The following is a 27,615-nucleotide window of genomic DNA, read 5'->3' on the forward strand; positions in this document are numbered from 1 at the left end:
TTTTAAAGGTGTCGCAAAGTTTGATTTTTTTCTTTTTTCTTTTAATAATCAACTTTGTCTGAAGGATAAGCAGCACCGCTTTTTTCTGTCCATTTGTTGATGTTTCTGCCTCATTTTTGTACTTTATATGTGGAAAATTACCCTAATCCTATATTTAAATTTTTTTCATGTCCTATTTCTCACATTCCTTGATGTCCCCGAAAACTTTTCAATTTCCCATGTTTTTTGTTTTTTTTTGCTACATTATGCAGTCTATAAGGAAAGTGTGAATACTGTGTAATGATGTCCTTGTCTCTCTTGTTTTGACAGCTGAAGGCGTCTTTGTGGACAGGACACTTAGAGGGCCAAACAATGGAATGCTCTCTCCTGCCTACACTGCTCAGCACTCTACAGACTGAGGTTAAACGGCTTAGTTAGCAGTGTACCTCTCCCCCAAGAACACTTTTAGCCTGGGGAAAGTTGGGAGAAATAAAAACCAAGCGAAGGAGAATTTCCTTCATAGTACAGCACCTTACTCCAGTTCTTTGTAGTTGTTTGGGATTCATTTGTACGCTTTGCGTGAACAAAAGCCATGATGGAAACGGAAACGTACCTGTGGATGGTCGTGCTTGGCTTCATTATAGCCTTCATCCTGGCATTTTCAGTGGGGGCCAATGACGTGGCAAACTCGTTTGGCACAGCAGTCGGGTCAGGAGTGGTGACGCTACGTCAGGCCTGCATCCTGGCTTCCATATTTGAGACCCTGGGCTCCATGCTCCTCGGTGCCAAGGTCGGGGAAACCATTCGGAAGGGAATTATAGATGTCAGTTTATACAATGACACGGCGCCGATACTGATGGCGGGAGAGGTCAGCGCTATGGTTGGTAAGTAAGGGCTCATTTAAAGTTGAAACCTCAGTGTGTCATTTTGAAGATTAACGATGAAGAAGCTTAGTGAGGCATTTGTTTATTCTTTGTAGTCTGCCAGATTCTGGGAGTCATTACATATTGTATAGTGAGTTGTAATAGTGTCTTAGCCTGATGCTTTTATGGGAAAAATTTTAATCTAAAAATGTTAGTCTAGAAATGTAAAACTCAAAGTTAGAACATTGCGTAGATGATTTAAAAGAAGTTATGTAATGAAATCAAACATGTCTTTGGGAGGTTTTTTTAATGTCAGTTAATAATGAATAGCTATATTGTAATGTTTTTAATAGTAAACCCGTTTAGAGACTGTTTTGAAGCCAGAAGGGAAGAGAACATATGGCTGAAAGACTTTTTTTTTGTTGCTCCACCTCCCACTCATATTCCCGTCTTTTTCAGGGTCTGCGGTTTGGCAGCTCATTGCCTCTTTTCTGAGGTTGCCCATTTCTGGAACTCATTGCATTGTGGGATCTACTATTGGCTTCTCCATGGTTGCTATTGGCACAAAAGGAGTACAGTGGATGCAGTTAGTCAAAATTGGTAAAAAAAAAAAAAAAAATGCATAATGAACTTCATTATTTATCAAACTGTGGTAGTTATTTTCACGCCAGCAAACTTTTTTGTTCATTGCCTTGATGCAACTGAGTGCTTAATGTCAGCCTTTTGTTTCTGCTGTCTAATTCTTCTTTTATTGCACTGTTTACTATTTAATTCTACGCTTTGCTACTTTGTTCAAAAGTGTGGGGTTAGTAAGATTTTTTTTAAAAAGAAATACTTTAATTCAGCAAGGATGCATTAAATTGGTCTAAAATGGTAGTTAAGACATTTATAATTTTACAGATTTATATTTTTAATGTTCAAATAATGCTGTTCTTTTGAACTTTCTATTTATCAAACAATCGTGAAATTTTTATCATGGTTTCCACAAAAAATATTAAGCAGTACAACTGTTTTTAACATTGATAAAGTGTCTTCAGCATCAAATCAGCATATTAGAATGATTTCTGAAGATCATGTGACACTGAAGACTGAAGTAATGATGCTGAAAATTCAGCTTTGACATCACAGGAATAAATTAGATTTTAAAATACATTCAAATAGAAAACAGATGTAAATTGTAATATTTCACACTATTGATCAAATAAATGCAGCCTTCTTTAAAAAAAAGGGTAAAAACCTCACCAACCCCAAATGTTTGAATGGTAATGTATGCATTTATGTATTGTTTCTCTGGAGTAAATGATCTAAGTTTTGCTGTAACCGAGATATGTAATAGATGTAATGTCGCACGTTGGCCTTTGTGCCTTTAGCAGCGTAATGCATCATTATATTGGTATGCTATTGATTTAGTAATTGCTGTTTATTTGATGCAGTTGCCTCATGGTTCATCTCCCCTCTGCTGTCTGGCCTGATGTCTGGCCTGCTCTTCTTCATCATTAGATATTTCATTCTTAACAAGGTGAGTCATGGGTCGACTATTACACCTGTCTTACATCACTGTACTTTACTGATCTCGCTTTGACAAATTTGAAAAAAAAGAAGAAAAAAAAGATCAAAGTACTCAAAGTGTTTTTTTCTTTTTATTCACATATCCAATATAAACATTAAAGTGCAGTAGAGGTTTTCTCCCAGTCCTTTAGAGTAGGGCTACGAGATATATAGAAATATCACAAATGGCTTGCGATATCTGCATGATTTTAATACTCCAGAAGAATACAAAAAGTCCAAGTTTTGGGTTGATACAGAGAGTAGACTTGACTATTACATATATGTGACATGCTTAATGTTATTAAAAGCACTCGCGCGCCTCTAGGACAGTGCGTGTTCCTGTATTCAGTTCTCTTCCGCAGCTTATACGGCCAAAATGATGTCAAAATGCCTGTCTTGGTGAGTATTCACGTAAACACAGTCAGTTATGTCTTAAGTGGATTAAACAGTTGGGAAAGAAAGAATGCATGTAAAAAGATATTGGATTCGTGCAGCACTCTTTGTGCTTAATGTTAAACAAACAACAAAAGACAAAGAGAAAATCTTGCTGCTCTTGACTGAATAACTTTTGAAGTTTTAATAAGAATCCGTATATATTTAATTTATACAGTGAAGACTAAGCAGTGTTTTATTTTTTACATTTTATTATTCAATTTCTGTTGTTAAACCTTAATGTAGGACTACATAACCCTCAGGTTTATACTGACGTTAAAATGACACTTACTTTAATTGCTACAGTAAAACTGCTGTTCACTTTCAGAAGTTGTAGGGATGCTTTCTTCTCACAAAAGAATGTGAAACATATATGTTGGTTATATCGTTTTCAGTTTTTAAATATAATTTAATTTAATTTTACATGCTTAAAGCATTATTGTATCTAATTTCAAATATCACATTAAGTTATCGCATTTTTCTTCAACATTGTGCAGCCCTACTTCAGTGTTATATACTGGTTCATAACAAGTCCTTGTTAGACCTCATGTTTTCATTATATTTACTGATTAATGTGCATTCAGTTATATTTCCAAGTAACTGTGCCTGTGGCTGTTTAGATTGCTTTGCTTTGACAATAGCTCATCTGCGACGTCACAGCAACTGCTTTGCAGTCGACAGCAGTTCATCTTTTAAATGTGTGCCTGGTGTAGGCTCTGCTTCTGTAAACACTTAAATATTTAAGCCTTAAAGAGGTAGGAGCTGGGAAATGCATTCTTACCTGTGGCCACATAAGCACAGTGGTTTAAAGGAACAGATCACCTAAAAATGAAAATGTATCTTTTACTCGGCAGCCTATTGTTCCAAATATGTATGACTTTCTGCTTCTGTGAAAAATAAAAGGAGATGCTTAGTAGAATGTTCAGGCAGCTATTTTCTGTATAATGCAAGTAAAATGTGATATACTGTAATGCCAAGCTCCAAAAAAACAAGAAAATTCATAAGAACAAATTAAATTATTAAAGTTGTCCACAAGTAGTGCTATATTCAAAGCACTGAAAATAGAGCTAAATGATTCACCAGTAAAAGATCTCGATTCAAACACTCATGGATCTTATTCCTAAATGACGACCATTCGGCTGTGTCTGTTAAACCTTTGGCAAGTGCAATCACAGCGAACATTCAATCTGCATTTGCGCTGCTGCTGAGCCAGAGAGCAGGTGTTGTATAGGTATGAAACTTCTAAACAAGCAGTCTTTTCAACCACATAGTATCATTATATCTGTTACAATAATTCAAATGATCACAAGTACTGGGATAAAAGTTTAAAGTTCGAATATAAACACTGATGTCTATGGTAGTGATCAAAATCACCTTTTGAAAGTAATAAGAATTGAATCATTTACAAAGTAGTTGGCAACAAGTGACTGTTAAAAAAAAATGTATTTGCCATTGAATCATTCAAGAGATTTGTTCAAAAATGCTGAGTCATCCAGTAAACAAGTGAAATCTTTATGAGCAAGTAATTGAATCATTCTTGTTGATTAATTACATGTTATTTTGTTTAGTTGTCTATTCAGAGTCTTGGGAGAACGGTGGTCTCTATTTTAAACAAACAAACAAAAAAAATGAAAATGTTCTGCTCTTTTTTTCTTTCGTTTTGATGCTTAACCCAAGCTTCACCTTCATTTTATGGAAAAGAGCAGCTTGAACATTCTGCCTAATGTCTCATTTTGTGTTTCAAATAAAACAGGGTTGTTAAATAATCAAATATTCATTTTCTGGGTTAACTATCCCTTTAAGTGCATATTTAAATCAATGTTATGTTAACTAAAAAAATAAAAAAATATACATATAAGTATAGGAAATAAAATATACATATTAGATACAAAAAATAAATGAATAAAAATGAAAATTAAAAATATTGACTTGGCAGCTAACTAAAATAAGTTTAAGTTGAAATACTGAAATTATTAAACTAGAAATAAAAGTAAATTGAAGCTGAATAGAACAAATACTAATAATGACAAAATTACATAAAATGAAAATGAAAACTAAATATCTAAAAATAAAAGCTCATTGAAATTATTAATACTATAATACTAAATAAATAATACTAATATAACACTGATTTAAATTGTAACCAACAATGGAGTGGTTCTTTTAAGCTACGAAATAATGCAACTACGTTTATTAAAGAATCACAGTGACTTTAATGTATAAACAAAAGAAAGGTGCAATAAATGTAAAATTGGAAATGTTTTGTCCATATTCGTGACATCTGTGTGGTTTTATTCAGAGTTGATGTTCTTTCTGTGGTCTGTCCATTACAGGATGACCCTGTTCCCAATGGTCTCCGCGCTTTGCCCCTCTTCTACGCTTCGACCATCGGAATCAACACCTTCTCCATCATGTACACTGGAGCTCCCTGTAAGCCAATCTTGAAATGATAGCACATTCACCCAAGAGACGTCCTTGATCTGCCTTGAGTTTGTTTGTTGTCACTGAATAAGTGTCATTGAATAGGCCACATTGTTTTGATACAGTTTTGCATATAAAATGCCTTTACTTTTAAAATGTATTCACTTGATTGTTTTTAAATCTCGCAGCAAACTTTAATTATGTGTGTGCCCGTGTCACGCTCTCTCTTTATTGTGCAGTACTGGGATTGGAGATGCTCCCCGTCTGGGCTATTGCCCTCATTACCTTGGCTGGTGCTGTGGTATGCGCCGGTCTGGTCTGGTTTTTTGTTTGCCCCTGGATGAGAAGGAAAATAGCAAGTACGTACTGTCCTTTTCCTTTTCCCTCCCGCAGACTAGTGGTTTTAGGTGTTTTTAATGTCTGTCTTAGATCTCTGTACCATTTGCTCTAAATGTTCTTTATTTCTTTTTCCGATTAGGAATCAATTGTCTGAGGACAATTGTGATTGTATACTAACTACATTTGCAGAAATTGTTTGTGCACTTGACATCTGGCCATTAAGTTAGATGTTATTTCTAATCTAGCTTTGGAAAAAGTCAAAGATGTGACTCAGCATGAGGCATCTTCACCAGATCAGGAGGGGAAGGATTTGCCTAACATCTGCTTCTCTGCTGGGGCGATCTGTAATGTAAAGACTATCTTTTGTTGGCTCTGGCTTGTGGGCCCATGTTGCGTTTGACTGATGCTGAGAGAAATGAAAAGCAAATAAACTGAAGCTGTTTATTTGAGAACATCACCATTTTTTTTTCAGATGAGTCACATGGACATTGTGCAGTCGCTGTACCTTTTTCAATGCAAGATTGGCTGCCCACATGTTTTGATTGAGAGAAGAGCCTTAATGAAATGAATCACTAATGAAATTAAATGTTAAAGCACCGCTTTCACTCACGGATCTGTGTGTTGTTGAATTGTTGCATGCTTTATTACATTTGTTTTCAGATCAAGGGTCTATTTCATAGTGTGGTTTCCCATGTGAGATGTTGTAAAAATCTGATTTATTTATTTATTGGCTCTTAAGCTTTTGAGAAGGATCAATTCTATTAGTAAAGGTCAAATTAGCATTAAATATGAGAGGCACTAATTTAAAGTGCTTGTTGTTCATTATCCCTGCTCAATTTAAAAGGGCCAGTGGTAATCATACCGATATCACAGTTTTTTACGCATGGATTATCCATGTTTACTAGTGATTATGTTTGCTTGATTGTTGTTTTCACTGTAATCTTGTAAATGCTGCTTTTAATTTTCAGCTTTTCACCAGTTCACCATCCCCCCTTCTGTTCAGCAAAGAACTTTCTTTTGATTAGGGATGAACTGATCATAAAATTATGGCTGTATTAATTAAAATCTTTTATTAATTATGTATTAATAAAAGAAATTAACTTTTATTCAACAAGGATGCATTAAATTGATGAATAAAGTTTTATTTGATATAGAAATCTTTTGAAATATTATAAGTGTCTTTATAAGTGTTACTTTTTAAAGATCAAAGAATCCTGAAAGGTTATTATTGTTTTTAAAGATGACCGTATTTTCCAGAAAATAAGTCAAGTCTGACTATAAGTCACATCCGGTTAAAATTGCATTGTTGAGAGAAAAAAACCTCGCATACATTGCTGTATAATCCACATTTTATCATTACATTAAGAAATAATGTAAAATACCAGTAAATAAAACAAAGTGTTTTCAAACATTATGAACACTATATACATTTTAGTTCCCCTCACTCCACAACAAATAGACTAAATTTAATGGTATTCAGAAAACAAAAGGAATAAAAATATATAAGTATTAAACAAATAAATGAGACATTCATTATAATCAACATTTATTATAAATGACAAGCCTAAACTAATTTATTTAAATCAAAACTGCAACTACCAGTGTTTGGGAAGTGTGCTATACAAATAAACTTGTATACACACTCCAAATATGTGCACTTTGCTCATGTTTTAAGTTTATATAAATAAAGCTTGACGTGCATTATATAAGTTGCTTTGAAATATAAGTTGCAGCATGTTTCAGATGATAAACACAACTTATATCCTGGAAAATACGGTAACTTTCAGTGAGTTTTAAATGATTACAAAGGTAATGTAAAAATTAGGAAAATGAGCATGCAAAATTAAATATCCAATCTAATACTGGGTGTTAACCAATATGGTGCCAATATATTGTGCATCCCTATTTTTACCTTTCTTACCAATGATTTCCTACCTTTTTTCCACCAAACAGGTCGCCTGAAGAAAGCACATGCTCTTTCTCGCATCTCTGATGAGAGTTTGGATAAAATTCCGGAGGAGGAAGAGGAAGCTCCTGTGTTTAAAGAGCTTCCAGGTGCGAAGAGCAGCAACGATGCAGTGCTGCCCTTGACAGAGGAGTCCACAGGGGAGCTGAACAGCCTGGCTAATGGAGGCACCGTCCTGCCCAACGGCAGAGTCTATGGTACGTAAAAGGACATGGTTATCTTGTTTTTAATGGGTTCCATTTGAATAAAATGTCCTGCGCTGACCTGATGTGTTTGTTTTGTTTTTGTTTTTTTATGTTAGGTCGTACCAACTCCATGACCAACGGCTGCCTCAAGTCACCTGTGTCCAATGGGGGATTCAGCTTTGACGGACACATGCGCAGCGACGGCCAGGTCTATCACACGGTTCACAAGGACTCTGGTCTTTACAAGGACCTCCTGCACAAGATCCACCTGGGCCGCCTGGAGGACGAGCGCAGCGGCTCACGTCCTGACAACAACTACCGTCACCTTCGCCGCAACAACAGCTACACGTGCTACACAGCGGCCATCTGCGGCATGCCGGTGCAGCCCCTGTTGCGGTCGGAGTCCAGCGCCCCTCCTCCAGAGGATAGCGAGAAGCTAGTGGGCGACAGCGTCTTCTATTCGAAGAAACGATTGCGCTATGACAGCTACTCCAGCTACTGTAACGCGGTTGCGGAGGCCGAGATTGAAGCAGAGGAAGGCGATGTGGATGTGAAGTTGGCAGCAGATAAAAGGGAGCCCCGGGTCCCTGCTGAAGGTGTGCTGGAGGACTGTGTTGATGAGGACAAGGAGGAGAAGGACAAGCCTCAAGTCTTCCTGCTCTTCCACTTTCTGCAAATCCTCACCGCCTGTTTCGGATCGTTTGCTCATGGGGGGAACGATGTCAGGTATGCCACTGGATGTATTTATAGGTTTCAAATCCAAGATTCGTTTTCCTACGACAGGTATTTCTTATGTTTCAGTGTGCTTTTGAGAAACTTTAGTATTTTCTTTTAGTATTTTTGCTTTTTAGTGTGAGATTAGCGAGGTCAGAATAAGACCTACTGTACTATTTGCATCATTTCTTCACATTCCACAGCATTAGTGTGTCCTGAGAACAAGCTCTCAGATGAATGCCACAGATCTGGTTCACGGCTCTACAGATGATTTGGCACATATCCAGACTGTTAAGAACGTGAGACGTGGCCATTAGTTTAGGCTAACTTCAGCTCCTTAAATGGTTGAAATCTTTAAATTGGTTTTATTGGTGACAGTTTGATTGTTGTATTTTTATTTAGTGTTAAGTTTAAACAAAATTCTCCCTATCATTTCCTGTCACTTTTCCATCGTAGTATTAAAATCACAAAAATAAAATATATTTATGAAATGTAGTACTAGTAATAGTTTATTAATATTTTTATAGTAAATTATATTTCTTTGTGCATTCAAATTATTTTAAATTATTACTGGTTTTGGGGGCAAATTCATTTATAAATAATAATCTAACAATTTCAATAGGTGCCTACGCACATTCTGTGCTTGGCCCCTAAAAAATGAACACTTCTGCTAGAACAAAATATTTAAGATGCTGTGCAAGACATTGAAATAATAGACACATTAAAGGGTTAGTTCACCCAAAAATGAAATTACTCACCCTCATGTCGTTCCACACCAGTAAGACCTTCGTTCATCTTCGGAACACAAATTTAAAAAAAGTTTTTTTTTATTTATTTTTTTTATCCTCCATAGACAGCAATTTAACTACCACTTTCAAGGTCCAGAAAGGTACTAAAGACATCGTCTTCAACATTCATTGGTTGAAGGTTCCAGGTTCTATGTTAGAACGCTGACTCATAATTGGCCAGCTCCTGCGTCAGCATCACACTCATGTGTCATGCTGCTCACCTGAACAGCGTCTGCAAATACTGAGCCAGCCGTAAAAAACGTTGGAGACGCTGGACATAAAAAGCGTAGGAGAATGACACAGAAGAGAAGATATTGTTGAATAAAGTTATTTTTGTTTCGTTTTTGCACACAAAAAGTATTCTCATTGCTTCATAAAATTAAGGTTGAACCACTGCAGCCACGTCGACTGTTTCGGTATGTCTTTGGTACCTTTCTGGACCTTGAAAGTGGTGGTTAAATTATTGTCTATTGAGGAATCAAGAGATCTCTCGGATTTCATCAAAAATATCTTAATTTGTGTTACGAAGATGAACATATTGACATGAGGGTAATTGATGACAGAATTTACATTTTTGGGTGAACTAACCCTTTAAATCACTTAAAAGTGACAGTGTTACAAAAGATTTCGATTTCAAATAAATGCTACTTTCTACTATATTTTAACTAACTTTTTACTGTATTTTTAATTAAAAACTGTTGTTTTATAATAATATTTCACAATATTACAGTTTTTGTTGTATTTTTGATCAAATAAATGCAGCCTTGGTTTGCAGCATAAGAGATTTTTTTTTTTTTTCAAAAACATTTAAAAAAAAAGTCTAACCAACCCAAACTTTTGAACAGTACTATAGTGTACTTGATTGTACTTGATGTTTGTCATTTCATAATCAAGAAAAATTTTGTGGCAGAGTTAAAGTAATATGCTGATTTAAAGACCACATGGCTTGATCTCCATATAATTTGTATCCTTGTTGTAGTAATTTTCCTCTGTGTTTGTTTTGTCTTTTCTGCAGTAATGCAATTGGTCCTTTGGTGGCCCTGTGGATGATATACGACCAGGGTGGGGTGATGCAGGAAGCGGCCACACCGGTCTGGCTGCTGCTCTATGGCGGCTTGGGAATCTGTGCTGGATTGTGGGTTTGGGGTCGACGTGTCATTCAAACGATGGGCAAAGACCTCACTCCAATCACCCCCTCCAGGTGAGATCAGTATTTTGGCAGAATGCATGATGTCTGTGCATGATGGTTGATGCGTGTGCTTCTGTTGCATGCAGATGTGGTGATTAATCCAGCAGTGTAAGAAGTCTCCTTAAGCCCCGTGTTCACTGTGCGATTTTGGCCATAATTTCACCCAGGATCTCATTGGGTTCATTTCATATAAAATCTAACAAGCAGTAATTAGCAAAGACAGAAAAATTGCAGTGTACAGCAGGCTTAATATAAGTGGCCTCCAACGGTACAGCCATGTCAAAAACACACCATTTTTCCATGTTTATTTATTTCTGACTATACAAAAGCTGTTTATCTTTTCCTGTAGCAAGTGGAAAATAGCAGAAATGGAGGACCAGTTTTGGTGTAAAAACCTGACAGAACTAAAACCTTCTTCGTGGTCCTAAAGCAGTGCTGAAGGTGTAATCGTAGTCTACAGAAACTGAGTGCTTTGACTGCAGGGTTTATCTGATATTGAAATCTTGCTAGATTAGTTCTGTATATCGGCTTTTCTCCTCTCTCGTTTGGGTACTTGCCCTCAATCCCTCTTTGTGTTGCCACCACAAATCCGGTTAAATTTCACCGCAGAATGACCGTAATTTACATTTTTAACACACTTTAGAATAAAGGCAGTTTAAAGAGGCCAGTCACTGTTTTGCACCCTCCGCTCAGAACTGCCTGGGTTTGCTAAATTTAGCAAGACACTTGTGCACATGGCCTCAGCGACCTTGCGTTCTCTTAGTAACAAGACAAACTGTCAAAAACAAATGAGCTCGAGTTGATAATGAGAACAAAAGATTTTACCCTATAAAAAGAAGTCTCATCATTGTTCTGAGAAAATGAGCTGCAGATCATTTTTATAAGGATGCTTGTCAAGAAACTGTGATTACTATACACTGATAAACTGAAATGCAACTTGATCGAAACAGAAACTTTCTGGACACACTCTGCCGAAAACCAAAGAAGATTATTTTAAATAAGCCTTCAAACTAGGCCAGTTATTTTAATTTAATAATATTTTTCTGTTGAACATGACTACAGTAACATCTAAGCTCCAAAACAGAGTATGATATGTTTAAAACATTCAATTTAGAAATTATATTAATTGTGCATTATTAGTTCTCCACGAGAATGCCGCTGCACTCAAACTGTGAACCCTGAACATGACTTTTTTTTTTAAACTGAAACTTTATAAACAAACTTATTTTATTTCAACTAGTTGCCAAGGAAATATTTCTCATTTTCATTTAGCTAATGTACCAAAAAATACTGGGGAAAAAAAAAAAAAAAAAATAAATATATATATATATATATATATATATATATATATATAAACTGTTTGGACATTTTTTAATAACAAAATTAAAAAAAACCCAATAAAAACGTTAGCATGGTTGCTAATTATGCAGCATTAATGTAGCATTGCTAATTAAAAAAAAAATTATAGTAACAATAAACTTTAAAGGTGCCCTAGATTCAAAATTTGAATTTACCTCAGCATAATTGAATAACAAGAGTTCAGTACATGGAAAAGACATACGTTGAGTTTCAAACTCCATTGCTTTCTCTTTCTTATGTAAATCTCATTTGTTTAAAAGACTTCCGGAAAACATGCGGATCTCAACATAACACCGACTGTTACGTAACAGTCGGGGTGTACGCCCCCAATATTTGCATATGCCAGCCCATGTTCCCAAAATTATGAAAGGCATTAGACAAGGGCAGCCAGTAACGTCTGGATCTGCACAGGTGAATCATCAGACTAAGTAAGCAAGAACAACAGCGAAAATGGCAGATGGAGCAATAATAACTGACATGATCCATGATAGCATGATATTTTTAGTGATATTTGTAAATTGTCTTTCTAAATATTTCGTTAACATGTTGCTAATGTACTGTTAAATGAGGTTAAAGTTACCATCGTTTCTTACTGTATTCAAGGAGACAAGAGTCGTCGCTATTTTCACTTTTAAACACTTGCAGTCTGTATAATTCATAAACACAACTTCATTCTTTATAAATCTCTCCAACAGTGTAGCATTAGCCGTTAGCCACGGAGCACAGCCTCAAACTCATAGAGAATCAAATATAAACATCAAAATAAATACTTTACTCACATAATTCAAAGCATGCATACAGCATGCATGACGAACATCTTGTAAAGATCCATTTGAGGGTTATATTAGCTTTGTGAAGTTTGTAAATGTGCTGTAATATAATCGAGAGCTCGTGTGGCAGGGAGCACGCGAATTAAAGGGGCGGCGCGCTGAAAAAATCAGTGCATAGTTAATGATTCCCCAAAATAGGCAGTTAAAAAAAATTAATTTAAAAAAATCTATGGGGTATTTTGAGCTGAAACTTCACAGACACATTCAGGGGACACCTTAGATTAAAGATTAAAATTAAAGATTGGAAAAACATTAGGTTTGTTATTAAAAAGTTAGTATTGTGTTATTATATATTAAATCATATTATTTGTAAATTATATTGATTTGCTCACAAATTAGCAGTTTATCAAAATACGTGTTAGTGATGGTAGAGGTTTCACATTGAAGGGTCACTCTATTATCCTGCTTGACAATCTGAGTGAGTGTGGATCAGGTGGCCATGTTCCCAGCCCTGTTCCCTCGCATAGCTCACAAAAATAACAATCGACATGACCTCAGCATCTGTCAGGTTGCTCTTTGGCTTTGATGTTTGTTGACAGGAAGGAGTTTTTTTTTTTTTTTTTTTTTTTAAGTGTCCCTATTATGCTATTTTAAAGGTTCCTAATTTTGTTTTGGAGGTCTCCTACAGTAGGTTTACATGTATCCAAAGTAAAAAAAAAAAAAATTCTCATAATATACATTGCAGCATCACCTCTTTTCTCATGGTGTCTGACACGGTTCAATAAAGGATTCGTACTCTCTAAACCTCTACTGTTCATGAGCCTACTCTGTTGTGATTGGTCAACCAAATACAGCACGTCAGAAACGCCCATTCCTATATCTGAATTTCAGCACTTGTATACACAGTGATACGGACAGTAACAGTTGCGTCGGTATTACCGTATCAATTCGAGCACGAGTTCGCATCCTTTGGAAGTACATACAAAGTGAATTTGCTTTTTCAGCACAGAAAACAGTGTCTTTTGATAACACAAACCAAGCCATTTCAGTTCTTAGGTACAACTAGCCAATGAAGACCACAGGCTGGCATTAAGCAAATTTGTTACAAACCTAAATCAATTCATGCAGGATTTAAGACTGAAATTACTGAAGACTCGTTTCAGTTAAGAATCAGTTCTTTCTTTTGGGAGACAATAGCTATGATTCCATCACCATTTTTATGCGCATTTTGAAGTAATGCAGTGATGGAAACGCCTAATTTCGGGGGGAACAAAATCCCTTAATTCCCAAAAAATGCTTATACGCTCGCTTGAGGTGGTTTTTAATTTGTGCGAAAAAGAGTTAATGCGAATAATGGGAGATGGAAATGCATCTGCAGATTAAATTCTGACTTGGCGAACAGTAAACCCACGTGACTAATCGGCTGTTTCTGCTGATGGTGTTTTATTTACTGTTTGTTACTAGGTTACCAATACCACTGTCATCCGCTCGAACAGCTTGATGGAAACGCACCTAAATCACGTTTGTTTGTTTTGTTTTTGCGAACTTTGAAAAGATTCACTTCATGTTTGCATGAAAAACCTTGCCTGGCAAGGCCAGAATGATATATCTTCTACAAGATATATCAGTCTGGTCAGTCCGCCCTCCGTTGCGATTCGAGTCAACTCCAACCCGTACCGTGCAATCAGATTCATTTATTTCAGTGACGCAAACAGCATCACTCTAGTGCGGCAAAAGTCCCTTCAATATCAACAAAGATTGCGCATGGGAGACCCGAGAGTTTGTTCTATTCAGCCATGAATTCAGTTTTAAATGACCAAAAACACATTCATTATTTACTTTTTTGCTGTTGACTCTCTTGTCGTTTTGCTAACGTCATATCCGCCCTTCTCTGATTGGTTTACTCCGCTTCCTGTTTGCTCGGATTTGCTCCGCCCTAGAAATCGAATTGATTCATTGGCTGACCAGACTCATCCGCTGGTACAGTGGTGAGGCTGGATTTTCCAGGCAATGAAAACCCAGCTAATAACTCCATTTATTTGTACTTTGATCTTTGAAACTTTGTAGACTTTTTACACTTGAACATGGCCATATTACACACTATAACAGGTAATTTCCGAAAGAGAATAATAGGAGCACTTTAACTTGGGGATAATGCAAGTATGCCTTATTTCAAAACTTGCAGATTAGATCGGTTTGCGTGATTTTGTGGATGGTTTGTCTGCTTGTTTGTGCACAGTGCATATCTTACCCACATGTTCCCGCTGTCTGTGTGTGTTTTAAGAGGCCACAGGAGAGTTTATCAGCACAATTTCAGCATATCCGTAATCACCACAAGGCTGCAGCTGTTTCCACCTGCATGCATGCACACACGTTTACTCTGTGATGCTCCCTCACACATATACACTGACACATTTTATAGGCAAAAACTGACAGAAAACCTGTCAACCCTGTTTTCTTTTTACTGCACCACCTTCATCTCCTCCTGGACTTCTTGCATGCCTGTTCAAATGTTTCCGCTCCTCCAGACCCGCATGCAGTACGTGTGTACCAACCTCTCTCCGTGGCATGCATTGTCATTACTGGTTTAACTGCAGGTGTAACTGTATAAAGTTATGTTCTGTTGCCCTCCCCCCGCAGTGGATTCACTATTGAGCTGGCCTCAGCGCTCACTGTTGTTTTGGCGTCCAATATCGGACTTCCAATCAGTACGACACACTGCAAGGTAAAGATTGGGTCAGACCCCAGCTGGCCCCCTCAGGTTATTGTGTCCACGTCACCCGGAGAGAGGAGGGAGCCGTCTGTTTTTACAGGGAACAAGAGCTGCCATAATCAGCTTTCAGCATATAATGCTGTTGTGAATCACAAAAAATGATGCACAGCAACACTTGACACCCTGTCCACAAATAGGGCGATGTCCTGCTACAATAAATGCACAAATGTACTTGCATGTACTTACAAAAAGAACTATTAGATAACATAAAATGTCTGACAATTATTTTATCCTGTCCTGACTGTAATCAATTAAAATCATACAATGATGCACTTTTATAATTAGAATTCATTGTAAAAAAAAAAATGCTTAGCTTTAATTACCACAAGCATAATGTTTAGATAAGTAAATAATCTCATTTAAATTTTCTGATTTTTTATTGTTGACTGCATTTGTCCAGCTCAACCATTGAACCCTGTTATTAAAGTTAAGGTACTGTAAGAAGAATTAGGTTGTAAGAAGAATTTGGTTCAGTACTTTTCTTTCATTTATGGCTGATCAATAACCAGCATTATTTAACTAAAACTATTACAAATTATTTTTGTTTACTGAAATAATGATGAAATAATGAATAATTTAGAAATCTTGCCTAGGTAATTAACTGATATAAAAACTAATAACTAATTAAACATATATAATATGTATGTATGTGTGTGTGTGTGTGTGTGTATATATATATATATATATATATATATATATATATATATATATATACACTACCATTCAAAAGTTTGTGATTGGTAAGATTTTTAATATTTTTTTGTCTGCTCACCAAGATTGCATTTATTTAATTAAAAATACAGTAAAAACAGTAATATTGTTATTTAAAATAACTGTTTTCTATTGGAATATAATATAAAATGTAATTTATTTCTGTGTTGGAAAAGCTGAATTTTCAGCATCATTACTCCAGTCTTCAGTGTCACATGATCCTTCAGAAATCATTTTAATATGATGATTTGCTGCTCAAGAAACATTTATTATTATTATCAATGTTTTTCAGGATTCCTTGATGAATAGAAAGTTCAAAAGAACAGCATTTATCTGAAATACAAAGCTTTTGTAACATTTTACACTACCATTCAAAAGTTTGGGGTCAGTAAGAATTTTTTTATTTATTTTTTTAAGAATTTAAAGAAATTAATATTTTTTTTTTCAGCAAGGATGCATTAAATCACTCAAAAGTGACAGTAAAGACATTTATAATGTTACAAAAGATTAGATTTCAAATAAATGCTGTTCTTTTGAACTTTCTATTCATCAAATAATCCTGAAAAAAAATATTGTACACAAATATTTTGTACAATTGTACACAGTAAATGTTTCTTGAGCAGCAAATCAGCATATTAGAATGATTTCTGAAGGATCATGTGACACTGAAGACTGGAGTAATGATGCTGAAAATTCAGCTTTGCCATCACAGGAATAAACTACATTTTCAAATGGAAAACAGTTATTTTAAATTGTAATAAAATTTCACAATATTACAGATTTTACTGTATTTTTAATTAAATAAATGCAGCCTTGGTGAGCAGACGAAACTTCTTTTAAAGACATTAAAAATTTTACTGATCCCAAACTTTTGAACGGTAGTGTATGTATATATAATTTTCTTATATGTATTTATTTTTGAACTAATAAAAAACAAAAGCTTATGATAAAATAACTAAAATTTAAACTAAAATTAAAATGAAAACTGAAAATATAAAAATAAAAGCCAATTCAAAAAAATAGTAAATGCTATAATAGTATATAAATAATACTAAAATAACTGTCAATATCTACCAACCAACATTTAGTCATTTTCTAAGGTGTTGTCAAATAATTATCAGTTTCAATTTATTTAAAATTTTATTTTTTATTGTTAGAAAATAAGGAAAATCATAATTCAGGTTTATGACTGCATTATTAGACATAATTTAGACAAAAATTACCAACATTTTTAGTAACGGGTTGAAAAAAATTCTCCAAAACGTGTATAACAAATATAAAATAAAGCATCTCTTATATTATGTTGCTTGACCTTCTAAAGAGGATGACAACATTTTCTGAAGGTTAAGCACCTCTTTTTCAGGTCATTTGAGGTATTTATTTTTAATCACGATTACTCTGGCAGGCATCCTAGGTTCTCTGATGTGAGTCATCCAGTTACTGATGTCATTGGCTCGGTTACTGTTTCTGATGGTTATAAATCAACTTTACATCACACTGATGTCAATCCTGGGACAATGAGCCCTCTCCTCAAGGCTAACACGGCTCTCTCAAACCCTTTAGAAATGAAGATGAGTTCTCCCTCCTCTTCTCTCAGAAGTGGCCTTGGTGCATACTGAATGAAATAACTCGGTCTTCTTTTCACAGATTTGTGTTTAAGTGATGCTTCACCACATCATCTCTTTGTGCCCTCCTCATCTCTCTCATGGCATGTTGCTGTGTATTTGTCCACCTGTGCTCATGCTACTGGTGTCTTGCTCCATGCTATGTGTGTCTTACGTTTTATCTGTCTTTGTCTTGTCATTTGTCGTCTTTTCACAGTGGATTTTGCATTGAAGTAATGAGCGCTCTAACAGTGCTTGTTGCCTCAAATGTGGGCGTTCCTATAAGCTCCACCCACTGCAAGGTATTGGTATAGTAGTGAAGCTTTGGTAGTGCTAAACTCCACCCCATAGCTTCACTAGCATAATCACCGAACAGCCAATCAGTGCTCACCTCTGCAAACATGTCACTCCATGATTGCAGCTTTGATTCACTTTTTTGATTCATTCTTTTTTTTTTTTATCTACTAAGTTGTTTTAAAAAGGCATTAATCAGAGTCTGTATTTTTTTTTTTTTTTAAAGGTACTGTGTAGTTCACATTGTAGTTGAGATGCTAAATGTGTTAACCACACCATGTCACTTGCAGTGATGCCATTTAAAAGTAGTTCATTTTTCCTCATTACCTTGACAGAAATGAGTCCAGCAACCTCACCTATAGTCAAAGATCAATACAAAAGCTTATTTACTTATTGTTGCTACAAATCCTTGGAGTGGAAATGAGCTGATCTCTTTGTATTCTCTATTCTTGCATGTGCTTTTTGTAGGGGATTGGGGATGCTTTGAATGCAAGGGCATTCAGAGGCTTTAAGCATATTTGGATTCATTGACCTCCATGACCTCTATTCAGATTTATAAGCATCTTGTAAAATGTTTCTAGTGCTTTAAAATCTGAATTAGGGCTGTCAAGTTAATGTTAATAGATGTAAATAGTTTGGATTAGGGCTGTCAATTTAACATTAACTCTTTCCCGATCAGCGTTTTTGAAAAAAGTTGCCAGCCAGCTGCAGCATTTTTGATAATTTTCAAGAAATTTTCATGGTCCCCAGAATATTTTGTTGTATGAATCTCTGAACATGCAATATATCAAAAGAAAAGAAAAGAAAAAAACACTTGTATGTGGCTAAGTTTCATTTAAAAAAAAAAAAAAGCTGTGAAAATCGCATTTTTGTAAAACACTACATCCGGATCGGATTCATAGCGATGATCAAAACACAGATGGAGTAGATCGAATTCATCAGCACCCCCAAAGCTTTGACAGACCTATACCATGACATTTCATTCGATAACGTTTGGCAGTTTTGAGGCTGTTTGATGATTGCGTTATTTGTGCATAAGCAATGCTTTTATTACTTGTTTCTGCATCTTTTTCGCCTGTGTTTTGATCATACTTTGGTATGGGGAACACATATTCACTATTAACTATGACTTTTGCCTCAATAAACTCTTAATTCACTGCTTTTTAATACTTAGTAAGATAAAGCAAAGTTGTTGTAGCAACTAGTTGTTGTTTAAGTTTAGGTATGGGGTAGGATTTATGGATGTAGAATTTGGTCATGCAGAATAAGGCATTAATATGTCCATTATAAGTACTAATAAACAGCCAATATGCAAGCTAATAAGCAACTAGCTAAAAGTGAGAATTGTTCCCCATACTAAAGTGTTACCTTCTGTACTCTTTCAGAAGATGTGTAATAGCGCTTCTTACTGTATAACGGTGAAAACGTGGATTGCCGGAAATTTCCATCAATGATAAAGAGTTGTCATAAATTATGGAAAATTCCATCAATGGTGGGGAAAGAGTTAATAGTTTGGTTTAGGGATGTCAGTTTAACATGTTAATTTGGTGCAATTTAAAAAGAATAACATAATTTTAAAAATGTATTTATTTTTTTGACTGTATCCAACTAGGGTTGGGAATCAAAAATCAATTCCAATTCTGGAATCATACTTGTAATAAAATTAAAACTTTGATTCTGCTTATCGATTCCTGTGTGCACATTTTAATGTGATTTCAAACCACTTTCAAGGGCAATAAGACGCGAAAGAGAACTCAATTCGGCACTCGCACAGAGAGCCACGTTTCTTGCACTTGAACGCACAATTACACAAGTGAACGTAAACAGTTGAGAGAGAAAACGCATGTGTAACAGTATATTGGATCCTACATGAGGTCTTAAAGTGACAGCAGCCTAATAAACCTGCTACAGTCTGTCATTAACATTAAAGGATTAGTCCACTTTTAAATAAACTTTTCCTGATAATTTACTCACCACCATGTCATCCAAGATGTTTATGTCTTTCTTTCTTCAGTAGAAAAGAAATTAAAGTTTTTGATGAAAACATTCCAGGAGTTTTTTCCATATAGTGGACTTCAATGGGCACCAAACAGTTGAAGGTCAAAATTAGTTTCACTGCAGCTTCAAATTGTTCTACACGATCCCAGATGAGAAATAAGGGTCTTATCTAGTGAAACAATCACTAATTTTCTAAAAAAAAAAAAAAAATTGTATACATATTAACCAGAAATGCTCATCATGAACTAGCTCTCTTCTTCTTCTCTATTTGAATTCCGACAGTGTAGGCACTGCTAAGTGTATTACTGCCCTCCACAGGCCAAAGTTTTGAACTAATTGTTATATACTATTGAACTAACACATTGAATATAAAAATTAGTTCAAACTTTGACCAACAAAAACAATTTCTTTCAGAAAATGAGCGATGGTTTCACTAGATAAGACCCTTATTTCTCATCTAGGATCGTGTAGAACAATTTGAAGCTGCAGTGAAACTAATTTTACCTTCAACTGTTTGGTGCCCATTGAAGTCCACTAAATGGAAAAAAATCCTGGAATGTTTTCATCAAAAACCTTAATTTCTTTTCGACTGAAGAAAGAAAGACATGGACATCTTGGATGACATGGGGGTGAGTAAATTATCAGGAAAAGTTTATTTAAAAGTGGACTAATCCTTTAATCAAAGAACAAAAGTAAAAGAAAATCACTCACTTATATTGACTGAATAACTTTCGTTACTTAAATAAGGATTAATCTATATTTTATTTATAAAAAGAAAACTATGCAGTTATTTCACATTTGATTAAAATTTATTGTAGCTGAACTCTGTTCAGTTGTTTATTTGTGCTATTTTTAGTTTATTTGTTTTTATTTTATTACTTGTCTATTAAATGTTTGAAAGTTATATTAGTTAGTTCAGTTGTTTTGTGGTATTTTTGTTAAAACCATAGGAAAATATTAGTGTGTTTTACGTTGATGATTTTTGTTCATGGAAAACAGCTGCAACAAAACGTTTTGCCAAAAGACACAGAATAAATATGTTTGATATAAATGTTTGACTAACATACTGGAATTGAAACTAGGAATCAATAAGCAGAATCGTAATCGCTAAAATTACATGACAGTTATATTCCAACAACTGTATGCAACGATTTAAATGCAGAATTTATGTGAAATATATAAACGACATTTGGTCCCGAGCTATCTAGCCCCGACTTTGACCAGTATTATTTTACTATTATTTATAAACTATTGTAGTATTTATTAATATTTTGAATTAGCTTATATTTTTATATTTTCAGTTTTCATTTTTTAGATTAAGTTTTAGTCATTTATATTTATATTTTTTTACTTTTAGAAATATTTAAGTTTTAAGATAATTTTTTTCATCTAATTTATATTTTATTTTATTGAAACTTTATTTCAATAATTAAATAAATTTTTAATAGTTTTAGTTTTAAGTTAACAATAACAACACCACTATTAACTGACTTAACAACCCTGTTACCCATTAAGGGGTTAACTTTTAATTATGGGCTTTTTGTGTCATAACATCCAAAATATTAATTGGCAGGCCGTTCATGTTCAGATTTGTCCAGTAAAACCACCTATATGGCATCATTTTGAAATTGGAACAAACCCATGGCAGCTGTGGAGGAGTCTCATCTTCATCAGGTGTTTATTGATTAGAGCCTCAATAAATAGCGTTGTTTGTTTGCTAAACAAATGATACCACCAAATTCACAGAAAGGTCACGATGCTTGTCTTGAATTCACAGATTAGTTGCGTGGCCCACAGGTCAAGCATCTTACATGAACTTTGGGGTTTAAGTCTTGAAGAAATTCATGGGAGAATTAAAGGCCTGAAGTCTTTTATTCTCCGTTGTTGACTTTGGGTTGACTTTTGCTCCAGATTTAGCCCCCTGTGACGGAGGCTTCGGTTACACTGACCGTATAAGAACAGCCAGATCGCTCTTGTATCTAGCACAACACCTGTCACCGGAACCCCTGAGTCACACAGCATGTATGGAAATGTTACTCCTCCCGCTGCCCTGTGGTAGGCAGGACATGACATGACTTTACCTTTCAAGCAAAAGGAGAACATGACTAATGCAGCGCAAGATAATGGCTTTGTTAAAAGCGCTGGACAGTAGGTCTTAATTGTAATTCAGTGAGGAATGACCCAGATTTTTTTTAAGAAAAAGAAAGCTTAATTTCGAATTTGTGTCCTCTAACTAACCACTGCCCCCAGGACTTTGCACAATTAATCAAATCCATGTATTTTGTTATTTCAGTGCATTCAGGAGACGCATATTAAGCACATGACCCTATGAAATCAAAATCAGAGTTTTGTGGCTTTTAGCTCATGTCTCTTAGTTTTGAAGCTGTGTACAGTATATGCTAGTTAGAGCTTTTGCACACATTTTTGTTTGGTAAAATGCTCTCTGTAATGTGTAAGTGTGCAATATATCAAATATTCCCTATATATTTATGGTGGCGATATAAAATTAAGCAACATGGTCAATATAGTAATGATTTTTTTTATAGGCTCATTCAGTTGTTTACCAAAGACTGTTATGAGATTTTGACATTTTGTAATCTGTTTTTCTTTGGAGACTTGCGAGAATGAGAGCATCAAAACAATAGTTCAGCCAAACAATGAAAATTCTGCCATCAGATTCAATTTAAGCTTTTATATGTAAAACCCAATTTAAATATAATTGAACAAACCAAATTTATATATGAATTAAAGGTGCCCTTGATTCAAAAATTGAATTTACCTTGGCATAGTTAAATAACAAGAGTTCAGTACATGGAAAAGACATACAGTGAGTCTCAAACTCCATTGTTTCCTCCTCCTTACATAAATCTCATTTGTTTAAATGACCTCCGAAGAACAGGCGAATCTCAACATAACACCGACTGTTACGTCGGGGTGTACGCCCCAATATTTGCATAATGCCAGCCCATGATGTTCCCAACATTATAAAAGGCATTAGACAAGGGCAGCCAGTTAACGTCTGGAGCTGCACACAGCCGAATCATCAGACTAGGTTAGCAAGAACAACAGCGAAAAATGGCAGATGGAGCAATAATAACTGACATAATCCATGATAGCATGATATTTTTACTGATATTTGTAAATTGTCTTTCTAAAAGTTTCGTTAGCATGTTGCTAATGTACTGTTAAATGAGGTTAAAGTTACCATCGTTTCTTACTGTATTCACGGAGACAAGACTGTCGTTATTTTCATTTTTTAAACACTTGCAGCCTGTATAATGCATAAACACAACTTCATTCTTTATAAATCTCTCCAACAGTGTAACAATAGCCGTTAGCCACGGAGGACAGCCTCAAATTCACTCAGAATAAAACTTTAACATCCAAATAAATACTTTACTCACATAATTCGAAGCATGCATGCAGCATGCATGACGAACATCTTGTAAAGATCCATTTGAGGGTTATATTAGCTGTGTGAACTTTGTAAATGCGCTGTAATATAGTCGACAGCTGGTGTGGCAGGGAGCACGCGATTTAAGGGGGCGGCGCCGAGTGTAAATCAGTGCATTGTTAATGATGCCCCAAAATATGCAGTTAAAAAAATTTATTTAAAAAAATCTATGGGGTATTTTGAGCTGAAACTTCAGACACATTCAGGAGACACCTTATGAAAGAACGTTCTTGGGCACCTTTAAACCCTAAATGTACCTCCAAAAGACGTGGATTAAACCGCTTGATTCAAATTGATTACTTTTATGATGTATTTTTATACTTTTTGATGTGTGGTTGGAGGGACAATCATGATGCGAGAATATTAAAAATATCTGCATTTGTGTTCCAAAGATGAATGAAAGTCTTACCGGTTTGGAATGACATGAGAGCGAGTAAATGATGACAGAATTTTCTGTTTTGGGTGAACTACTGTATGCCCTTTAAGGCTCTTAAATGGCATCTCTGATTTAAACATAATTTCAGTATAGTAAATATAGTAATATGTTAACAACAAGATGTATCTAAATTTCTAAGCTATGTTGCCCCCAGGGCTTTTGACCATAAAAAATAAATAAATAATGGGGTGAGCCTCAATCTAGCATCCTGATTCAACAGAAGATAGAAAACAGGACATAAACCTATGCTTGTGATTTCATGGGGTCTTTAAAAAGCCTTTATAGGAATAACAAAATACATTTCATGAAGATTGTATCCCTAGATGAAATCCATGTTTTATTGTTTTCATTTCATATTTGTGTATCGTGCTACTGCTGATTTTGTCTTTGCTGTGGGTGCAGGTGGGCTCAGTGGTGGCGGTAGGCTGGATCCGCTCAAAGAAGGCTGTGGACTGGCGTCTCTTCCGGAATATCTTCCTGGCCTGGTTTGTCACCGTCCCTGTAGCAGGCCTCTTCAGCGCTGCTGTCATGGCCCTGTTCGTCTACGGCATACTGCCTTTCGTCTGAGATGGAAAATGGGGAGGAGAGAGGGAGGTATAGAAGGGTAATGACAAAAAAATAAAATGGAGACAGAGACAGAAAAAAATTAAATATCATGATATAAGGGGACAGCCAGAGGGTGGGGAGAGTCTTCAAATGCTGCCTGGAAAAGCATCCAGAATCCTTTGACTTAAATATCCTTAATCTTGTCAAGAGTATTTATTTCCGTTTCATTTTTCCATTGTTTTGTTTGAAATGTTACCATAAACCGCAAGATCTTTGACTCAGTGATATGAAATGGTACATATTCAAAGTTCCAAAAAAAAAATAGTTCTCGTACATCTGTGGTCCTACATGTTCAAAGGAGTAGACAGAACTGGACAGATGTGCACATACTCAGTGCATTCGTAACCGTTACAATTGCCAATCTCGCATAAAATATCAGTATATGAAGAATGGGACTTTTATGGCACAATTCACAGTATATTGGCACAAAATATAGTTATTAACTACTCCTGGGCCTCTAAATGTAATGTTTTAAAAATATGCCATGTGTGGTGCGTTATAACTGCACCTTTAATGCCATTCGCTGAAACATCAAATTTCTGCGTAAATGACACTGAGAAGCATCCTGCTGTTCAAAACCTACATTAGCTGCATTGCTAAAATCATACCTCAGTCAACCCTCTATGCCACATAAAAGACAAGTGACAAAACTGTGCTATCTCATAATACATGAAATATTATAAGATGAATCATTTTTCTAGTGGATAATGTGCAAGAATTCCCTGTTCTTTTATTGTTGTATTTATTTTTAGATATGTTAGCATTCAGACCTTTTTTTTAAAAACAAAAAACAAAAAAACAACAACAAAGGTGTGAAGACAAAATCATGTTTTGAACTATGTATGCTACTATAATTTCTACTGTGTATATATTCAGCTTTGGATTTTAGATTTTTAGTTATGTCTTATTTCGAGGTCTTATATTGTTACATTTAAGGAGACTTTAGACCAGGTTTGGTAGTTGCATGAAACGTATGCTCTTCCAAGCATATGAAAATGATCAAATATTAAACATTTACTTTTCTTATGACAAGACGCTACATTCATAATCCTGTCAGGCTTTATCAAAAATAACTTCAAATTAACGATTTACAACTTTTTCTCCAATCGACTAACCTAAAAGATTCCCATGTCAATGAAAAAATAGGAATTCACCATCATTTGAAGATGTAAAAAAAGGAGCATATCTGAGGTATTAAATTGAAACTTTCAATAATTCAACTTTTTTTTAATCCATAAATATCAATAGGTGATTTAAACCCATTTGATTTTATTCCCTTTTTGGAAAAAGAATAGCCAAAGATTCTGATGGTCAAGTTTCATTGCCAATCTCTTTGACAGTGTTTGTAATTACAATCTAAACGATGTCCAGACAAAAGAGATCAGTTTGTCTTTGTATTGCAGAAAGTATATCAAGGATGCTAGTAGTTCAGTCTAGCCATAGTATATAATGTTCTTCGAGCCCAATGGATGATGCCAATATAAAATACCTATATGTGCCGAAACAGCCAAAATCCCCTGACGGGCACTTGGGTGACCCATAAAACCAGCACAAACACACAAACGTAGATTTACCCACTTCACATAGATGGTGTTTTGAGAGGCAGTATTAGATGCTGAGTCTGGCTATCAGTGAATCTCATATCAGCATCCAGCTACTTGATTCAGCCTCACTGATAAAGCCTTCAGTACTGATATCACATTGAGGTTTATTAGAACTGGAATTTGTTTAACATCAGGACAATATGTGATTCAGAGACACAAATGTGTCATAAAATGAAAGGTCAATATGTAACAACCTATTTGTGGCCCTGACACCACAAGAAACCAAAAAGTCTCACGATTTCCATCCAAAAATGACCACGCTATATCAGGTGAACTGAGCTTAGATGTTTGTCAGACACCATTGTAATCTGCCTCGGGATAGTCACCAGATTTGGAAACTGTACAAACGTGTGGCTTTGAACCAATGCAAAGTGTTGCTGTTTCTTTTTGTGTGTGTGCGTGCGCGTGTGTGTGTATTACTTTTGTTTTTATTTTTCATCAAGAACAAATCTATGCTTATATGGCCATTTGCCTTGTAATGTTGTGCTTTACTGTTTGTTGGATACAGTAACTTAAGTACTGTGGTGTTTACATTGTAATCATATTGTAGAATAACTCATTGCAGTTGCCTAAAAATGCCAATCAACTAACTATTAATCACAAATTAAATATGAAATAACCAGGCATAGTGCAAAGGTGTTTCATGTCATTTTGTGTTTTAGCAGTGTGAACCATCATGATCCTGTGTTACTCACACACTGCTACATGTAGTACAACTTTACATGGTGGATATGATTAAAAAAATAATAATAATAAAAAAAAATGAATAGATATATAAATTTCATTAAACTATATTTTTCTACATATATAAGTTTTACCTGGGTGGTGACTTCTTACATGGAGAGTAATCTGGGCTCCCGAGCAGCGATTATGTTGAAGTACCAGTAACTATTGTAAGAAAATTCAGTGCTGAATACCACTGAACATTTTCTTAAAGATGATTTTATCGCAAAAGAGTCAGAAAAGTTCCGACAGGGGTTAGTAATGTGGATTGGTTCCATATATCCATTGTTTTTTTCTTGCCCAGGGACGTCTCTCTCCCTTGCGTGAGAGAGAGAGAGAGTGTTTGTAAGTTGTTAAAATTCAACAGTTTTTCATGATTATGTTTTGAGAAGTAAGGTTGAATAACTTTGTAATTTTGTTTCCCTGAAATGCAATATTGAGCTGCCAGACTGTGGTCAATCGGCCCTTCACCAGCAGTGGCAATACCAACGTTGAGAGTCAGACAGGGGCACAGCAAAATCCAGTAAAATGTTTTACTAACCTGCATCCAATATTTTGCATCAAACTGGCGATATAATCAGCCTTTCTGCTATGATTTGGTTTGTTTTATAGCAGTACACCAGCAAAATCATTCACATGTGCAGTAAAAAAAAAAGGCCAGAAACATACTTTACGCAAGTACGCAAACGCAGACGCTCGGTGTTTGACCAGTTTTTAACAACCTTCAGCACTCAAGGAGGCGATTTAGTTACTTTCAAATGTATCTAACATTAAACTAAATGTGTTATTACTCAAGTAAGTTGCTATAAACATTGATTTTAACTAAATTTCTCAATTCGATTCTCTTCAGAATGTTGCG

At 35.3% G+C, this 27,615-nt stretch overlaps 1 protein-coding gene across 5 annotated transcripts in view; it reads left to right on the plus strand.

Annotated features, from left to right (window-relative positions):
- The window catches only part of slc20a2 (solute carrier family 20 member 2), a 43,965-nt gene extending 16,919 nt beyond the window's left edge, over positions 1–27,046 (plus strand). For 3 of the 5 annotated variants that reach the window (XM_048209674.1, XM_048209677.1, XM_048209676.1), the window contains exons 2-11: positions 310–863; positions 1,302–1,442; positions 2,276–2,361; positions 5,156–5,252; positions 5,483–5,602; positions 7,536–7,745; positions 7,850–8,459; positions 10,251–10,436; positions 15,194–15,278; positions 24,226–27,046. In XM_048209674.1, the coding sequence (XP_048065631.1) occupies positions 572–863; positions 1,302–1,442; positions 2,276–2,361; positions 5,156–5,252; positions 5,483–5,602; positions 7,536–7,745; positions 7,850–8,459; positions 10,251–10,436; positions 15,194–15,278; positions 24,226–24,390 (1,992 nt within the window). In that variant the 5' untranslated portion in view covers positions 310–571 and the 3' untranslated portion in view covers positions 24,391–27,046. Of the gene's footprint in view, positions 1–309; positions 864–1,301; positions 1,443–2,275; positions 2,362–5,155; positions 5,253–5,482; positions 5,603–7,535; positions 7,746–7,849; positions 8,460–10,250; positions 10,437–15,193; positions 15,279–17,858; positions 17,944–24,225 lie in introns of all 5 variants that reach the window. The other 2 variants (XM_048209675.1, XM_048209678.1) reach the window with 2 other exon arrangements.
- The last annotated feature ends 569 nt before the right edge of the window (positions 27,047–27,615 follow it).

This window comes from Megalobrama amblycephala, linkage group LG12, assembly GCF_018812025.1.
Source record: "Megalobrama amblycephala isolate DHTTF-2021 linkage group LG12, ASM1881202v1, whole genome shotgun sequence".
In the NCBI taxonomy this organism is placed as follows: Eukaryota; Metazoa; Chordata; class Actinopteri; order Cypriniformes; family Xenocyprididae; genus Megalobrama; species Megalobrama amblycephala.